Source organism: Onychostruthus taczanowskii, unplaced genomic scaffold (assembly GCF_017590055.1).
Source record: "Onychostruthus taczanowskii isolate IOZ18803 unplaced genomic scaffold, ASM1759005v1 scaffold138, whole genome shotgun sequence".
Taxonomy (NCBI): Eukaryota; Metazoa; Chordata; class Aves; order Passeriformes; family Passeridae; genus Onychostruthus; species Onychostruthus taczanowskii.
Window position 1 is genome coordinate 500,793 of NW_024498551.1, and position 14,693 is coordinate 515,485.

The 14,693-nt window shown below is 61.0% G+C and overlaps 1 protein-coding gene across 2 annotated transcripts; it reads right to left on the reverse strand.

The window, feature by feature from the left end:
• Positions 1-733: 733 nt before the first annotated feature.
• NES (nestin) lies at positions 734-9,159 on the reverse strand. Of its 2 annotated transcripts, XM_041397339.1 has the most exons (6): positions 8,287-9,159; positions 7,373-7,497; positions 6,847-6,920; positions 3,891-6,190; positions 2,255-3,332; positions 734-2,191 (listed from the first exon to the last, which is right to left on the reverse strand). In XM_041397339.1, the coding sequence occupies exons 1-6, from the start codon at positions 9,097-9,099 to the stop codon at positions 1,191-1,193; spliced, it is 5,391 nt and encodes a 1,796-aa protein (XP_041253273.1). In that variant the 5' UTR covers positions 9,100-9,159; the 3' UTR covers positions 734-1,190. The 2 variants fall into 2 exon arrangements, with proteins under 2 accessions (XP_041253273.1, XP_041253272.1); XM_041397338.1 differs by having other exon boundaries at positions 734-3,332.
• Positions 9,160-14,693: the final 5,534 nt, after the last annotated feature.

Genomic DNA, 14,693 nt, shown 5'->3' on the forward strand with positions numbered 1-14,693 from the left:
TGGCGGAGCTCCTGGCCAGCAGCGAGCTTTGAGTGGCGTCTGTGGAGCCCCGGGATGGGGCAGCATCGCCTCGGGGGGTGGCATCGGTCTGGGGGTGGGGGAGCATCGCGCAGGGATGGGGTCTGTAACCCCAGGGAGCTGCATCGACCTGGGAATGGGGAGAATCCTCCTCTGGGCATTGCCCTGGAATGCGGGAACATCTCCTGGGGGCATTGCCCTGGGGGACTCATCACCCTGCAGGCTGCATGGCCTTGGGAATGGGGGCACCCCTTCCTGGGGGCATTGCCCTAGGAGGCTTCATCACTCTGGGAATGGAGGAGCATCTCCTGGGGGCATTGCCCTGGGGTCTGCATCGTCCTGGGAGTGGAGGAACACCCTCCTGGGGGCTTCATCACCCTGGGAATGGGGGAACGTCTCCTGGGGGCATTGCACTGGGAATGGGGGAACACCCTCCTGCGGGCTGCCTGGCCCTGGGGGCTGCACCACCACAGGATGGGCCAGCCCCACCCCAGGGATTGTGGCCAGGTAGCTCCAGGGCTGTGCATCGTCTCAGAGCTGGGCAGCACCATCCCACCCATCCTGCCCCCAGCCCCTGCTGCTGGGTGGCCACGAGGGCACCTTCCACAGCTAAAAGCATCCTGAAAGTGCAACCCCCCCAGGCAGTACCCTCCCCTGCCCCCCAGCCGTGCTGCCCCTGCCCCCAGAGTGAGGAGAGCCAGGCCTGAGTGGGAGGAAGAGGCTTTATTAAATTAATGAGGCAGAGAGTACATCCAGAGTGGCTCAGCCCCCAGGCTGGGGCTGGGGACCCTGGGGTGATGAACCCCAAAATGCTGAGTCCCAGGGTGCACTTTGGAAGGGTCCCTAACCTCCAGCTGGACATCCTGGGGCAAATACTGGGGGAGTTGGAGGGGGAAGATTGCAGGGAATGGGGAAACACAGAGTTTAAATTAAATACACCCACCCAAGAGGAAGCTCACAATGAACAGGGTCCCAGAGCAAGCATGAGAATTTGGGTGGGCTGTGGGGGTGCAACAGAACTTGGTGGTTCTTCACTCTGAAAAGGGGTGCAAAAAATCCACACAAACGTGTTAAAAACCACAGGGAGATGGGGAAGGATTAGGAGGGGGTGGGACGAGGGGGGTACAGGGTTTGGCAGGAAGGGACCATCAGAAGGCTGCCCCTGGCTGCTGTCACTCGTCCCCTGAGAACCAGGGCTCCTGCTCAGCCCTCAGCCCACAGGCTGCTGCCTGCTGGGCTGTGAGGCACAGCACATCCTCCCCCAGAGCAGGGGGCACGGGGCTCAGCTGCTTGCCCCTCAGGGTGCCATCCCCCAGCTTGGCGGCGGTGCCATCTCCAGGGGTGGGGATCTGTGCTGGCATCACCCCCGAGGGCTCTGTGGGCAGCTCCTGTGCCAGGGCTGTGCTGCTGGTGCCGTTCAGCATCTCCTCAGTGAATTCAGCCAGCTCTTCCAGGCTGGCCTCCCGGTGCAGCCCGTTCTCAGCCCGGAGCGCTCCCTCCATCTCCATCTCTGGTACCTCCTGCACCGTTGGCTCCTCCTCGCTGGATGAGGCAAGGGAGGAGTCTTCCCCTGCATCCCGGGAGAGCTCGGCCCTGCCAGGACCCTGCCCACCCTCTGCCAGCCTCCCCCCCATCAGCTCCTGGTTGAACTCCAGGGCCTGCTCAACTATTTCCAAAATCCCCGAGTCTTTCATGACATCCACTGACACCTCCGCAGGGAGAGCAGCAGTGTCAGGGATGGCTGGAATCACCTCTGGAGAACCTCCCTGCCCCGGTGCAGAGCCCAGCTGAGGTGGGCTGGCCCCGGGGGGCTGTTCATTCCCGGGTGGAGGAAGGCTCTCACTGCCCAGTGCCTCCTCCTCCTCTGTGGGTGGCTGCTCTTGCAGAGGCTGCTCTGCCTCACCAGGCACTGCCTGGCCCTGGAGCTCTGCTGTGGCCTTGGCCGTGTCATGGAGAGCTGTGCTGGGCTCATCCTCATCTTCCTCTTCCTCCTCCTCCTCCTGCCCTGCCAACCCCAGCGTGCAGCCTGGGAGGGTTCTTGCTCCACTGGCACCCCTCTCCAGCTCGGTTGTGTTGGGGAGCTCCTCATCTGGTTCAGCAGCCAGACCTTCTGAGTGCTCTGCTCCCTGCCATGCTGCAGTGCCCGTGGCACCCTGGGCTGGCCCATCAGAACCTGCAGCTGATGGTTCCACCACCCCGAGACAGCTGGGATCTTCTGGGCCTTCCTCATCAGAACCTGCAGCTGATGGTCCCACCACCCCGAGACAGCTGGGATCTTCTGGGCCTTCCTCATCAGAACCTCCTGATGATGGTCCAGTCACCTGGAGACAGCTGGGATCTTCTCCTGGGCCTTCCTCCAGCTCAGCAGTGCTCTCCTCATCCTTTGGCACCTCAGGTTCTTCAGTGGGCATCTCCATATCCTCATCTGCTTCTGCAGCAAGCACCTCAAGGTGCTCTTTGCCCTCTGCCACTGGAGATGCTTCTCCACGAGCCCCCAGATCATCTTGGCTGTCTTCAGTTGCTTCAACTTTAATTTCTTCAAAGTCCTCAGGGATCTCAGCTTCCTCTGAGCTGGACACCTCTTGGCTGGGAGCAGAGACCATGAAATAACCTTCCTCCTCCTCAGCCCCCTCTGCTCCTTCCTCCTCCTCAGCCCCCTCTGCCCCTGCCTCTTCTTCAGGGCTCTCTGGCACGCTGGGGGTTGGTGACTTGTCCCTCCCTTCCTGCCACCCTCCACCCTCGTGGGCTGTGTCACATCCAGGCGCTGGCTCCGTGGTCTCCTCGCTCTCTGGAGGGTTTGGGGTCCCTCCTTGGTAGAGGTGCAGGGGTGTGCTGTCTGGCAGTGTGTCCTCCAGCTCCACCCTCCTGCCGGTGCCCAGAGTGGGCTCTGGGTCTCCGGGGGTCTCCTCCAGTGCCCACTCGTCCCTGTCACCTGGCACCTGCCCCAGTGCCAGCTCTGAGCTCTCCAGCTCCCCCAGCTCTGAGTTTTTGGGGGTCTCCTCCAGTGCCCACTCACTGCTGTCACCTGGCACATGCTCCAGTGCCAGCTCTGAGCTCTCCAGCTCTCCCAGCTCTGGGTTTTTGGGGGTCTCCTCCAGTGCCCACTCACTGCTGTCACCTGGCACCTGCACCAGTGCCAGCTCTGAGCTCTCCAGCTCTCCCAGCTCTGAGTTTTTGGGGGTCTCCTCCAGTGCCCACTCACTGCTGTCACCTGGCACCTGTCCCAGTGCCACCAGCTCTGAGCTCTCCAGCTCTGTGGGCTCTGGGTTTTTGGGGGTCTCCTCCAATGCCCACTCGCTGCTGTCACCTGGCACCTGCTCCAGTGCCAGCTCTGAGCTCTCCAGCTCCCCCAGCTCTGAGTTTTTGGGGGTCTCCTCCAGTGCCCACTCACTGCTGTCACCTGGCACCTGTCCCAGTGCCAGCTCTGAACTCCCCAGCTCTGTGGGCTCTGGGTTTTTGGGGGTCTCCTCCAGTGCCCACTCGTCCCTGTCATCTGGCACCTGCCCCAGTGCCAGCTCTGAGCTCTCCAGCTCTCCCAGCTCTGAGTTTTTGGGGGTCTCCTCCAGTGCCCACTCGTCCCTGTCATCTGGCACCTGCCCCAGTGCCAGCTCTGAGCTCTCCAGCTCTCCCAGCTCTGAGTTTTTGGGGGTCTCCTCCAGTGCCCACTCGTCCCTGTCATCTGGCACCTGCCCCAGTGCCAGCTCTGAGCTCTCCAGCTCTCCCAGCTCTGAGTTTTTGGGGGTCTCCTCCAGTGCCCACTCGTCCCTGTCATCTGGCACCTGCCCCAGTGCCAGCTCTGAGCTCTCCAGCTCTGTGGGCTCTGGGTCTCTGGGGGTCTCCTCCAATGCCCACTCGCTGCTGTCACCTGGCACCTGCTCCAGTGCCAGCTCTGAGCCCTCCAGCTCTGTGGGCTCTGGGTTTTTGGGGGTCTCCTCCAATGCCCACTCGCTGCTGTCACCTGGCACCTGCTCCAGTGCCAGCTCTGAGCTCTCCAGCTGCCCCAGCTCCGGGCTGAGCCCCTCAGCAGTGTCCTCATCCTGCACTTCCCGTGGCTTCTCTGGATCCTCCTCCAGCTCCTGGCTGTCCCCTTGCCCAGGGGCACCTGGAGGGGCTGCCTCAGGCTCTGCCATGCTGCCCAGCTGCTCCTGCCGTGCCCGCTCAGCTGCTGGCTCAGCCTCTGGCAGTGCCTGCTGCTGGCTCATCTCCTGGCTCTTGGCATCTTCTTCATCATCTTCCTGGGCCTCCTCCAGCTCTGCTGGCCGTGTGCCACCTCTCTCCTCGCTTTCCAGCCTTGCTGCACTGCTCGGGGTGTCATCTGCCCAGGCTGCCTCTTCTGGCCCCAACACTCCCTCAGTGTCCCCTGCTGTCACCTCCCAGTCCTCTGGACAGGGCTCTTGGCCACTGCCACCACCCTCCTGTCCCCAGGGCTCCTCTCCTGGCTCCAGCTCCTCCTGTTCCTCCCCCTCGCTTTCCTGCAGGTCCTCAGGCTCCTCTGGGGCTCTGCTGTCCCCCTCCAGGGTGTCACCTGGTGCCACAGCCTCTCCTGACCCAGGGTCCTCTCCTACCTGGGAGCCTTCTCCTGCCCCATGGTCTTCTCCTGCCTCAGAGCCTTCTCCTACCCCATGGTCTTCTCCTGTCTCATGATCTTCTCCTGTCCCATGGTCTTCTCCTGCCCCATGATCTTCTTCAGCCCCATGGTCTTCTTCAGCCCCATGATCTTCTTCAGCCCCATGATCTTCTCCTGCCCCATGATCTTCTCCTGCTGTGAGGTGCTCTACTGCCATGGGGTCCTGTCCCACCCCACGATCCTCTCCTCCCAGCACCTCCCTGCTGGCCTCTCCCTTTTCTCCCTCAGCATCTTCCACTCTGCCAGTGGCCTCCTGTCCCACAGTGTCTTCTTCAGCTCCTGTGGGAGCCTCCTCTGCTGGGATGGCCTCATGGGCACTCGAGGGCTCCTGTTCTAGACACAGCTCCTGTTCCCTTCCCTTCTCTGCAGCCAGATCCATCTCACACACGGGCATTTCCTGCTGCTCAGACCTTTCCTGCTCTGCATCAGCAAAGTCCTCTCTCAGGTGACCTTTTGTGGGCAACACCAGGTGGTTTTCCACAAGGACACCACTAGCAGCTTCCACTTCTTTGTGTGGGCACTCTTCTTGCACACCTGTTCCTTCTTCCTGGAAATCCCCCTTCTCCTCCTCCTCCTCCTCCTCTGAGGGGTGTGATGGCTCTGTGCTTGGGCTCTCTGCCCTCTCCTCCTCTGGCTTTTCCCAGCTGCTCTCTGTCTGTCCAGGGAGATCCTTGTCCCCCTCCTGGGCCTCCATTTCTCGATGCCTCGGGCTCAGCACAGCAGGTACCTCCTCCTCTTCCTCCTCCTCCTCCCACGCTCCCAGCTCTTCCCGGCTCCCCGAGGCACTCAGGGGAGCGGCCGTGCCCTGTGGGGACGGGGCTGTGTCCTGCAGGACGCTGCTCTCCCCAGCCAGCCCCTGGAGCATCCCCTCTCCAGCCCTCTGCTCTGCCTCGGCGCTCTCTCCATTCTCAGAGCCCTCCGAGGGCTCTCGCTGCTCCCCAGGCCGCTCTGGCACAGCCTCTCCACAAACCTCTGGGGGGAAAACGGGGCTGGGGGCACAGATATCCCACGTGGAGCTGGGTGTGGGCTCCTCTTTGAGCTGAGCATCGCCTTCCATCGCCTTGAGGGCATCCTCCAGCACCTCGCTGACCAGCTGGGCCGGGTACTGCAGCCTGTGGGCGGCTCCCAGGGGCTGCAGGCTGGCGCTGCCAATGTCCCCCGGGGCTCTGGACAGGGGACACTCCATCCCCAGGCTCATCGCTGCCTCATCTCCTCCCGGCCAGGCGGGACCGTCTCCCCCAGAGCTCTCCCGCTGCGGCGGGGAGGGGCTGGGGGGCTCCGGGGAGAGCGGAGGGTCGGCTCTGCCCGCCTGGGGGGGGCTGGGTGCGGGGGCTCCCTGCCCCCCAGCCCTGCCGGTAGCACTTCCATGGAGAGCTGAGGTGATTTTCTGGAGCTCCCTGGCTCTTTGGGGGGTCAGGGTGTCGCTTTGGGGTTTTTTGAGCTCTGCCCGGGGCAAGGGGCTGGCGCGGGGCTCTCGGGGCAGCAGCCGCCTGGCCTCGGGGCTCGCTGCCACCGCTTTGCTGCTGCTCACCTCCAGTTTGACATCTGCAAAGAGCGAGGGGGAGCCGTGAGCAGGCGAGGAGCCGCTCCCAGCCCTCCCCTGCCCCTTCTCCTATTTTTAAACAGCTCCTTCTTGGAAAGTGGGAAATTCCTCCCTCCTGAGTGCAGCGGATGCTGCTGGCCCCGGGGGATTCAGCATCAGGCCGGGACAATGCTGTGCCCAGCTGCAGCCGCAGCCGGCTCCTGCTGCTGGGGAAAGTGTGCAGGTGACAAGCTTTCCTTGTTTTTTGTTTTGTTTTGAGGAAAAAGGAAATGCTCAGCTGGTTAGCACAGCCCTCCGTCCTGTCCTGCCGGGCAGATCCGTTCCTGCCCTTCCCATGAAAGGCAGGGAATTAAAAACGAGGCAAAGGAGCAGATAAGGCTTGTGAAGGAGCAGATAAGCCTTATCCGGGCTGTGAGCCCCGTGCCAAGAGCCCCCGGCCGCTGTTCACACCTTCCTATCGCTGCCGGGAAAATGCAGGGAAAAGTGTCTAAATCCACATTTAAACCCATTTAACCCCAGCCAGGAAAATGCAGGAAAATATGTTTAAATCCGCATTTAAACACATCTACACCCCCCCAGGAAAACCTGTGTAAATCCACATTTAAGCACATTTAACCCCCTCCGATCCCTCCCAGGGGTGGTGTTGGGGGTCCCTTACCTCGCACCCCGTTGGCCAACCTGAATTCTCCTGCCGGCATCTGCAGGCGGGTGCTCTCCGCTTCCAGCAGCGTCCTGGAGGAAGGAGGAGGAGGAAGAGAGGAGCTCAGTGGGTGCTGCAGGGTGCTGGATGCTCCCTGTGCACCCCAGGGCAGGTAAACTGAGACACGGCTGCTCGTGCCACTCTGGATACAGGGCTTCAGGATGGGTAAACTGAGGCACGGGTGGTTGTACCGCTCTGGCACGGCTCGAAGCACACGCCCTCGCTCCTGCGCCCCCTCCCATCCCCCCGTGGCCGGGCTTAGTGTCCCCGCAGGGTGACATCATGCTCTGCCGGGGAGGCCCCTCGCCCGGGCTGGGACAGCCCCATTCTCATGCTAATTGTCCCCCCTGTCCCTGGCAGGCCGCCTTTGTGCGGGGCCATCTGGAAGGGCCGCGCAAGGGGCACAGGGCTACCCCTAGAGTGCCAACACCCCCCTGTGCCCGCCGCGGTGCCAGGCCCGGCTCCGTGCCCACCCAGACCTCACCTGTAGGTCGCCACCTCCAGGCTGAGGGACATCTTGAGGTGCATGAGCTGCTGCCTGTCCTCCAGCACCCGGGCGATCTGCACCCGCAGGCTCTGCTGCTCCTGCTCCAGGGCCTCCAGCGCCAGCTGCGGGCAGGACGGGGAGGGTCAGGGTCGCCCCCAGCCCCGCCTGAGCCCCCCCGGTCCCCGCGGACCTGGCCGGGCAGGTGGCTCGGCTCATCCCCGCAGGATGCTCAGGAGCCTGGGCGCTCATTTTAGCACGGGGGGCAGAGGATGGGGCAGGGTGAGCAGGGCTGAAAGGGGACGGGAAGAGGGAGGAAAGGCCGGGGTGATTCACAGCCAGCTTGGGAAAGAAACAACTTTCAGGGGAACAGCAGAGGCGGCGGCATCCTCTGCCCCGGGAGAGCCAGCGCTGCTCCCAGAAGCTGGAACAAAGGCAGACCCTTCCCCGGGCAGAGTTCACGCCGCTCCCGGTGTTTCCAGCCCGCTCCGCCTCCACCTCCCTCGGCTGAATCGCTTTTGCAGCTGTCGGGTCTCAGCTGCAGTGGGGTCGGTGGGAATTTGTCCTGCCCGCACCGGGGGCGGCGGCGGGGCTGCGGAGATCCTGGGATCCCCACCCCGGAGCCCGGCAGGGTGCTGGGGGAGGACCCGGAGTCCGCTGCTGCTCCCCTGCAGTTTGGTGGCCCTGAGTCTCTGTTGTGCCGGGGACAGAGATGTCCCCAAGCCACTTTGCTCTTCCTCCTGCCCCCGCCCCCAGCTCATCCAGGACCATCTCCATCCCTTCCCTGGGGTTTGTTCCCTCTGTTTGCCTCCCCTCATCCACCTCTCATATCCCTTTGCTCGGGGACGCTCCCTGGGTGCCCCCCCAGACACCCACATCCCTCTGCTGTCCCCTCCCCGGTGATTTTCACTCGCCTGGAACTTTTCTGCCTCCCCGCGCTGCTCCTGCCACTGCCGGGCCAGGCTCTCCTCCAGCATCTCCTTGCGTGCTTTGAGCCCTGCCAGCTCCTTCTCCAGGTGCTGCAGCTGCAGCTGGCTCTGCTGGTTGTCCTCCACCGCCTTCCACAGGTTCTCCTTGGCCTGGCATAGGGAACCCTCCAGCTGCGCCACCTCTGCCTTGTAGGTCTCCACCGCCCCTTTCCAGATCTCCGAGAGTCTCTTGGAGTAATCCTCCACCTCCACCGGCTGGAAAGCCACCGGGGCACAGCGGAAACTCTCCAGGCTGTGGGAGAAACTGGCGATCTCCTGGTCCAGCCCCGCTTTCTCCTCCTCGTGCACCTCCAGCAAGGCTTCCACCTCCTTCTCCAGCTGCACAGCCCTCTCCTTCAGCCAGATCTGTGCTCTCCTCTCCTCCTCCAGCTCCTTCCTGCTCAAGGACAGCTGCTTCTTAGCTTCTTCTCGGGCTGCCTGCTCCTTCTGGCACCTGCTTCTCACCTGCTGGACCTCCTCGTAGAGGTTGTCCCTGGCCAGCTCGGCCGTGCACTTCTCCCTGAAGGCGAGATCCAGCGCATCCCGCAGGGCTCGCAGCTCCTCCTCGTACTTCGCCCGCCACGAGTCCCCGGCCGGGCTGCTCTTGGTGCTCTGGATTTCGGCTCGCAGCACCTCGTTCTCCTCCTCCAGGAACTTCACGCGGGCCAGGTACGCCTCCAGCCGCTTGTTGAGGTCCCACATCTGCAGCGATTCCTCTCCCAGGGCTCTCGCCCCCGCGAAACTCTCGGTGCTCAGCATGGGCGCTGCCGGGGGCTGCCGGGGCAGGAGGATGCGGGGAGAACGCCGAGACAGCGGAAGGCGGGGAGGGAAGCGAGTGCCTGGGAGCAGAGGGGAGCGCAGCTATTCATACTCTGCGCTGCCGAGTGGGAGGCCCCCGAGACCCGGACGAGCAGCCGGATTTAACCCTTGCACAGCCGAGCCGGCTCCAGCCCACGTGGGCTCGACGCTGAGCTCCGATTTCCGAGCCCGGCGGAAGAGCAAGGTGCTCCTTCCCACTTCGGGAGGGTGACTTGAGGGCTTGGATCCTGTCCCGGCGTGGCTCGGCTGGGAATACCCTCCCTAAAGCCCGAGGGCCATGCCAGGGAACTGGAGGGCTGCCGTGGGGCTCGGCGTGGAGCTTGGGACACGTCCAAGGGCGCTTGGCAGATGCCCATCCTGGCTGCAGCATCCCTCGGTGGTGGCTTGTGAGCCCCCTGCTGCTCCAAAACCTGGGGCAAGGAGCCCCAGAGGAGCCCGCCGAGGGTGTCACAGCCGTGGGGAGGTGATGGCTGCAGCGAGGACCCGAGGACACCTCTTGGCAGGTCCCTGCATCCATCCGTAAGGAAATCCCTCGGCACAGCTCAGTGGTCCCAGCCGGTGCCACCCCGGGGCGCTGCATCCAGCTGTGTCCAGCTGTGTCCAGCTGCAATCTTCCCTCTTTCCAGATGTCCCTGGCGGGCTCTGCAGAGCCGGGAGCCCAACGGGAGCAGCTCCTCCGGCAGCCTCCGAAACTTGGCAAGCGGCGGCTCCAAGTTTGGTTTCCGTCAGAGCTTTCAAAAAGTCACGGTCGGATATTTGGGGATTAGGATTTTTGATTTTTCTCGCTTTATTTACCCCAGATGACTTATCTGGGGGAAGGGCAGTGCGCTGCCGAGGGGCGGAGATGAAAAATTTCAAACTCGGGAGGTTTCTGCGAACAAAAGGAGAAGGAAAACGTAGCTCGGGGAGAGACTTGCCAGAGTTTTCTCCCGGGAGACGCTGATTTTTCCCACGGGAGGGTCCCCGCTATGTCCTCACCAGGGCAAGGAGGACAGGAATGTTTCCTCCCGAGCTGTCCCACGGGACAGGCTCTAGGCAAGCGCTTCTGGAAAGACAAGCAACAGTCCCCTCTGCTGGCAAAGGCCACCCAGAGCCGTCCCCGAGCTCCTTCCAGCCCCTGCGAGGGACCGGGCTTTCCCCTGGTGCCTGAGGGGGGCACGGCGGGGGGATGACCCGGCTCGGGGGTCCCCAAAGGCATCATCTTTCCGGCTCATCTCCGGCCAGACATCCTGTCTGGCTCCTTGGCCCGGCTCTGCTTTGCCTCTCACGGCCAAGATTGAAATGCCATTAGGGAGCACAGGGAGTGATGAGGTTGAATAATTGATCTGGGGTCTCCAGAGCCCTGGGCACTGGGGTGATGCTGCGTGTCTTTATCTTCCTCCTCCTAATTCCCACAGCACATCTGCTCCAGAGCTGCCCTTCCTCACTGCCTGGCTGCTCCCACTTTCCTCCTTTCCACCTGGAATGTCCAGGAGCCCGCAAAATTGCTGCAAAAAGACTCCCCAGTGCTCATGGCTGCACTGGGAGGTGCCCTGGGAGTGAGCAATTCCTTCCTCCCTGGCCTTCCTCTTTCCACCTGGGATGTCCAGGAGCCCCCAAAATTGCTGCAAAAAGACCCCCAGTGCTCATGGCTGTACTGGGAGGTGCCCTGGGAGTGAGCAATTCCTTCCTCCCTGGCCTTGTCCCCCTCTTCTTCCTCCTGCCTTTTGGGGTTCTCCATTGTGCCTGGCCCCTCTCTCTCAGCCAGCAGCAGGATGGTCGAAATCCTGCAGCCCAGGGAGGACTCAGGACGCCCCAGGATGAGGATTTTCTTGTTCCTGGGGGATGTTTGAGCTCAAGATGTCCCAGGACAGGGATGTCCATGTCCCTGGGGGGTGTTTGACCTCAGGATGCCCCAGGATGGGGATGCCAGTGTCCCTGGGGTGTTGGGGATCAGAATGCCCCAGGATGGGGATGTTTGAGCTCAAGATGTCCCAGGATGAGGATGTTCATGTTCCTGGGGGATGTTTGAGCTCAAGATGTCCCAGGACAAGGATGTCCATATCCCTGGGGGGGGGGAGGGGTTTGAGCTCAGGATGCCCCAGGACAGGGTTGTCAGTGTCCCTGGGAATGCTGGGGATCAGGATGCCCCAGGATGGGGATGTAATGTCCATGTCCCTGGGGGGTGTTTGAGCTCAGGATGCCCCAGGATGCGGATTTCTGTGTTACTGGGGGATACTGGGGATCAGGATGCCTCAGGACAGAGATGTCCATGCCCCTGAGGGACGTGTGAACTCAGGATGCCCCAGGACAGGGATGCCAGTGTCCCTGGGAATGCTGGGGATCAGGATGCCCCAGGATGGGGATGTTTGAGCTCAGGATGCTCCAGGATATGGATGTCCATGTTCCTGGGGGATGTTTGAGCTCAGGACTCCCCAGGATGGGGATGTCTGTGTCACTGGGGGATGTTTGAGCTCAGGATCCCTTAGGACAGGCATGTCTGGACCTCTGGGGAATGCCTGGGGTCAGAACCCCCGGGAATGGGATGTCTGTGCCCCTGAGAGGTTCTTGGGCTCAGGACTCCCTGGGATGGCACCACTGGGGGGTTCTCAGGGTCAGGACCCCCTGGGAACAGGGGGTTTGTCCCCGTGGGGTGCTCAGGTGGCCGTTAGCATGGCAAAGCTTTGTGGGGGTGGCAGTTTGAGGGTGCCCCACAGCCCCAGGGTGGGAGCTGGCACGTGCTTGGCACAGGCTGCATGGCACAGGGTGCATGGCACGGGCTGGTACGTGACTTTGAGCAGGGCTGGAAGAGGAGGGGGAGGAGGAGGAGGAAGCACAGCTGGGCACTGAGGCCCTTCCAGCCTGAGCACAGCTGGGGCTGGGGGGGCTGGGGTTGTTGGGGGTCCCTGTGGGGGTCCCCCATGCCTTTCCATGCCCTTGGCTGCTGGGGAGGGCTGAGCCAGAGCATTCCAGAGCTGCAGGGAGGGATGGGGAACCTCTGGGGTGTCCAACAGGGGCTGTGCCCTGCTCCTGCCTGCTTCTCTCCCTTCCCTCCCGCCCCTTCCAGGAGCTGGGTGTCCCAAGGACTGTCACACAACTTTCCCAGGCAGTGCCTGAGAAAAGGCTGTGAGAAGATCAGAGAAAAAAATGAGAAACAATTCCTGCCTTCGCTTGCTGCACCTGGTGGTGTGAGCACGTGGAATGTGCTATGGAGATTTGGATGGATTTTACCAAAGGGTGCTTTCTTAATTAGCCAGTGGTGATGGGGTTTGGGATGGAGGAGCAATTAGGTCCACCTGTACTATAAATATTGTATTCTATTGTAAACAATACACCTGTATGGTTTATAAAAGGAATGGGTTTCTTAATAATAATATATAATAAAGAGTAATAATAATATGTAATAAAGAGTAATAATAATATAGAATAAATATTAATAATAATATAGAATAAAGATTAATAATACATAATAAAGACTAATAATATAGAATAAAGATTAATAAGAATACATAAGAAATATGATATTATATAATAAAGAGTAATAATATAGAATAATTAAATAATATATAATAAATATTAATATAGAGTAAATATTAATAATAATAATATATAGTAAAGAGTAATAATAATATATAGTAAAGGGTTTCCTATCTGGGGACAGGATGAGAGCTCGTGTGCTTGGAATGGGGGGCCCTGTCCTTCAAAGTGCATTTCTGGGAGTGGGTTTCCCATCTGGGGACAGGATGTGAGCTCACAGGCTGGGATTGGGGAGCCTTGTCCCTCAAAGTGCATTTCTGGGGATGGGTTTCCTATCTGGGGACAGGATGGGAGCTCACGGGCTGGGATTGGGGAGGGGAGGCTGGGGCAGCCCTGGGGGTTCACCCCTGCACGTCCCGGTGCCCATCCTGGCAGGGCAGTGAGCACCGTGGTGTGGGTGTGAGTGTCCAGTACTGTGAGTGTCCAGCCCTGTGGTGTGAGTGTGAGGGTGAGGGTGAGTGTCCAGCACTGTGAGGGTGAGGGTGAGGGATTGTCCAGCCAGATGGTGTGTCCAGCCTTGTGGTGTGAGTGTCCAGCCCCGTGATGTGTCCAGCCCCATGGTGTGTCCAGCCTTGTGGTGTGAGTGTCCAGCACTGTGAGTGTGAGTGCCCAGCACTGTGAGTGTCCAGCCCTGTGGTGTGAGTGTGAGGGTGAGTGTGAGTGTCCAGCACTGTGAGGGATTGTCCAGCCCCATGGTGTGTCCAGCCCTGTGGTGTGAGTGCCCAGCACTGTGGTGTGAGTGTGAGAATGAGTGTGAGTGCCCATCACTGTGAGTGTCCAGTCCTGTGGTTTGAGTGTGAGTGTCCAGCTCTGTGAGTGTGAGTGTCCAGCACTGTGTGGGTGAGTGTGAGTGTCCAGCAGGTGAGTGTGAGTGTCCAGTCCTGTGGTTTGCCACGGTGTGTCCAGCCCCATGCTGTGTCCATCCCCACGGTGTGTCCATCCCTGTGGTGTGTCCATCCCCGCAGTGTGTCCATCCCCGTGGTGTGTCCATCCCCGTGGTGTGTCCATCCCCATGGTGTGAGTGGCCAAGCATCCCCCACTGGACACCCCCCCCCGAGCTGCTGCACTGCCGAGGCCGCCTCTGCCGCCTGCAATTATTTCCCAGGGCGACAAATGATTAATTCTGCTCAGGAGCTGTGGCTTTCTGCAAACTCACCCGAGCAATTCCCTGGCAGGCTCCGCGCCGCCCCCCCGGGCAGGGAATGCTCCGTGCCAAGGAAAGTTTCAGCGAGATCTGCTTAAAAAAACCCCTGATGCCAGCTGCTGGGTGCTGCCCTTCTGCCAAGGGGCTTGAGTCTGCAAATGGGGTGTGCCAGCTGCCCACCAGACCCCACTGGTGCCCAGGTCCCCAGCATTCCTGCAGGAAGGAGGATTTTAGGCATTGCAGCCTAAAGACGCATAAATTATCCTGGCCCTGACGCAGATACCGCTGGGTAAACTGAGGCACGGACCAGACTTGGCTGTGAGTGCTGTGCGGGGAGGTTGGCTCTGGCTGCTCCCACCACCCTTGCGGGGCTGGCAAAGCCCCTGGGCTCCTCCAGCCCTAGAGCGGTGCCTCCAATCACCTCGGCCCCGCAGCAAAAGGGCTTTTACATGACAAAGTCTCTGCTGGCTACGGGGACCCCCGCCCGCGACCCCCTCCCCGTCCAGCTGAAGCTGCCAAACCCCCGGAATAAGCACTCCAAGGGCATTCCCGTGCCATGGCGGTGTCTGGGGAGGGGGCACCCCCATCCTCTGCTCCCCCACTTCTGCTGCATTGGGTTAACACCGTGCGCCGGCTGAGCATCCTCCTCTCGTGCGGGCTTTGCCAGCTGCCAGGAGGGAGGGACGGGGAGGGACGAGGAGCCTGCCAACACCACGGTAGTATCTTTTTTTTTTTTTTTTTCCTTCTTAATTAGGGGAAGGAATAAATATAAAAGGAGGAGGGAAAGGGGAAGGGAGAAAAAAAAAAAAAAAAGCAGAGTGGAGGACACGGACACACACACACACAGAAGGCTCTTTTCTCGGTGCCTGCACTT

Excerpts from the sequence above, each read along its gene's own strand:
- NES (XM_041397338.1), bottom strand. The coding sequence starts at position 9,099 with ATGCTGAGCACCGAGAGTTTCGCGGGGGCGAGAGCCCTGGGAGAGGAA. Across the intron at positions 7,498-8,286 it reads GGGAGGCAGAAAAGTTCCAG|CTGGCGCTGGAGGCCCTGGA; the intron begins GCGAGTGAAAAT and ends TCCTGCCCGCAG. Across the intron at positions 6,921-7,372 it reads CTGGAGGTGGCGACCTACAG|GACGCTGCTGGAAGCGGAGA; the intron begins GTGAGGTCTGGG and ends TCCTTCCTCCAG.